The 2,285-nt window shown below is 34.0% G+C and overlaps 1 protein-coding gene across 2 annotated transcripts in view; it reads right to left on the bottom strand.

Moving 5' to 3' along the window:
* LOC107748467 (vezatin) overlaps positions 1 to 2,285 on the bottom strand; it is a 38,485-nt gene that overhangs the window by 15,596 nt on the left and 20,604 nt on the right. For both annotated transcript variants that reach the window (XM_016563249.1, XM_016563250.1), the window contains exon 11: positions 233 to 437. In XM_016563249.1, coding sequence (XP_016418735.1) covers positions 233 to 437 — 205 coding nt within the window. The remainder of the gene's footprint in view (positions 1 to 232; positions 438 to 2,285) is intronic.

Here is a 2,285-nt window from a genome sequence, read left to right as displayed (position 1 = left end):
GGAAAATAATGTGATTTTTATTAACCTTAAACCACAAACAAATTGCATTACACCAAATACACAACATAATGTTCTTTTTAGCTATGTCATATGACCCCTTTAATTATATCATAGTCGATATTTTGTTGACTGAAATGGACTGTTTTATGAACTAAAACAGTCTGAAGCAGCCGACTCACGTAAACTCTGTTATAGTATGTAAGAACCAAGAGTGTGTTTGTGAATGTAGTACCCTGATCACTGAACAGCAGAAGCTTGCGCTTGTCTCTCTCTCCATCTGACGTTCGGATTCCCAGGACAGATTTCAGCTCGAGTAAAACATGTCTCGACTCCACACGTTCACGACGCTGGCGCTCCTGTTCCCATGGTGACAGCATGTCCGTGGCCCCTCTCCACTCTGTCTCAGAGTCAGAGTCAGAGACATATGCCTCCAGTTCCTGGCCAAGAAAAGCATCTTGTTTAACCCAACTAGCTAATAAGCTAATAACCACAAACTCATTGTTTATGAATATCTCTGCATATCTGCTATTAACAACACTGAAATCTTAGCAGTTTGTTTTGCTTTGTTCCACAATTTACATCTATGAAATTCTGAAGTCCTTTGTGAGATATAAAGGGGAAAAAATTTTGATGACAACAATAACAAGCACTATACTTACAAACAATAAACAAGTGAACTAGATTTGGACAAAAATATGAGTGCTTCTTGTTTGTCATGCCAAAATGTAATACTTGTATGAGTCAATGATAAATAATAATTTTATAAATTAATCTAGTTTAAAATGCATGTGCCTAAAATGTCTCTAAAATATCATGTAGCACAAGTAAAAAAAATATATATATATATTTTCCATTTTCCTTAAATTTTTGTCAGTGTATATTTCCTAATTAATATTCATGAATTTTGTAAATATTTTAATGTATTTTGTCAGGTTGTTTTTAAGCAAGTTTTTTTAAGGAACTTTTTTTTTATATGATTTTTTTATCATTGCACCACATGACATTCTTCTGAACTAATTTATCATAAAAAGCTCAAATTATATTTCAAGACACTTACTGACTTCATCATGATCATGAAGGTCTTTATGGGTCCTCTCTATGATTTTTATTTTCTGAATGTTTCTGTATGCTGGTTGTACCAGCAGGCAAAAGATTTTTCAAATAATAATAAGCAGTATTATTAAAATGTATTACAATTATTTATTTAAAAAAATTATAATGAAAGATTAAAATTCCTTTGAAGAATTTATTTTATTCAATGAGACTTTAAAGGTGACATATCATGAAAATCTGACTTTTTCCAGTTTTAAGTGCTATAATCGGGTCCAACCACAGAAACGTGAAAAAGATTAACCCAGTAACTTTGTTTTGGTAAGCCTTTTTCTACAAGCGTCTGAAAAAACGAGCGCGTCAGATTTCGCTGCCTCTGTGACGTGGCAAAGTGATCTTATTATAATATCACCGCCCCTTTATCTGCACGTTTCCACTAACGTAAACTTTTGTGTATTTGACAGTTTAAGTGCAATAAGACATGAAGAGAACTTAATTTTGTGCTCACATGCCGTGTGACAGCCGCTTCCTGTGCACGTGCTACGGATGTGTGCGCTCAGAAAACACAATATCAGAAGTTTAAACTAATGTGGCTTTAAAACACATGATTTCAGCGCGATAGACATGATAATCAAAACCAAACAGATGTTTTTATCTGAAGTACAAGATAAGTAAAGGAACAGCCCTATTCTGGAAAAGGGGGCGGGGAGCAGCAGCTCATTTGCATTTAAAGATACATGCACGATAACAGCGTGTTTCTACTTCCTCTCAAAATAGGCATTTTCAAAATGATATAATAAATGATCTGTGGGGTATTTTGAGCTGAAACTTCACAGACACATTCTGGGGACACCTGAGACTTATATTACATATTGGAGAAAGGGGCATAATAGGTCAACTTTAAGATGATATCAGGATAGCTATATCAAAAAAAGAAATTACACAGATTTTATTTAAAACAATCAGAAATGTATTCAAGTCTGCTAAATGATTAAATGTAAATTGTGAATTAATGAATACATTTATAGATAAAATGACAACCCTCTACGCACACCTTGGCAATATAATCGCCATTGGCTAGTACATTTTTTTGTTTACTCGCCAGACGGATATACTATTTTACACACACACACGCGCGTTTACTTAGCTATCTAAATGGGGACATTACATAGACTTCGATTGTTTTTATATACAGATAGTTATACACTTTTTAACCTAAACCCACCCCTACCCCT

Source organism: Sinocyclocheilus rhinocerous, unplaced genomic scaffold (genome assembly GCF_001515625.1).
Source record: "Sinocyclocheilus rhinocerous isolate Xijiao unplaced genomic scaffold, SAMN03320098_v1.1 scaffold78, whole genome shotgun sequence".
NCBI lineage: Eukaryota > Metazoa > Chordata > Actinopteri > Cypriniformes > Cyprinidae > Sinocyclocheilus > Sinocyclocheilus rhinocerous.
Note: the sequence above shows the minus strand (reverse complement) of the source record. Positions and strands in the feature narration are given on the sequence as shown.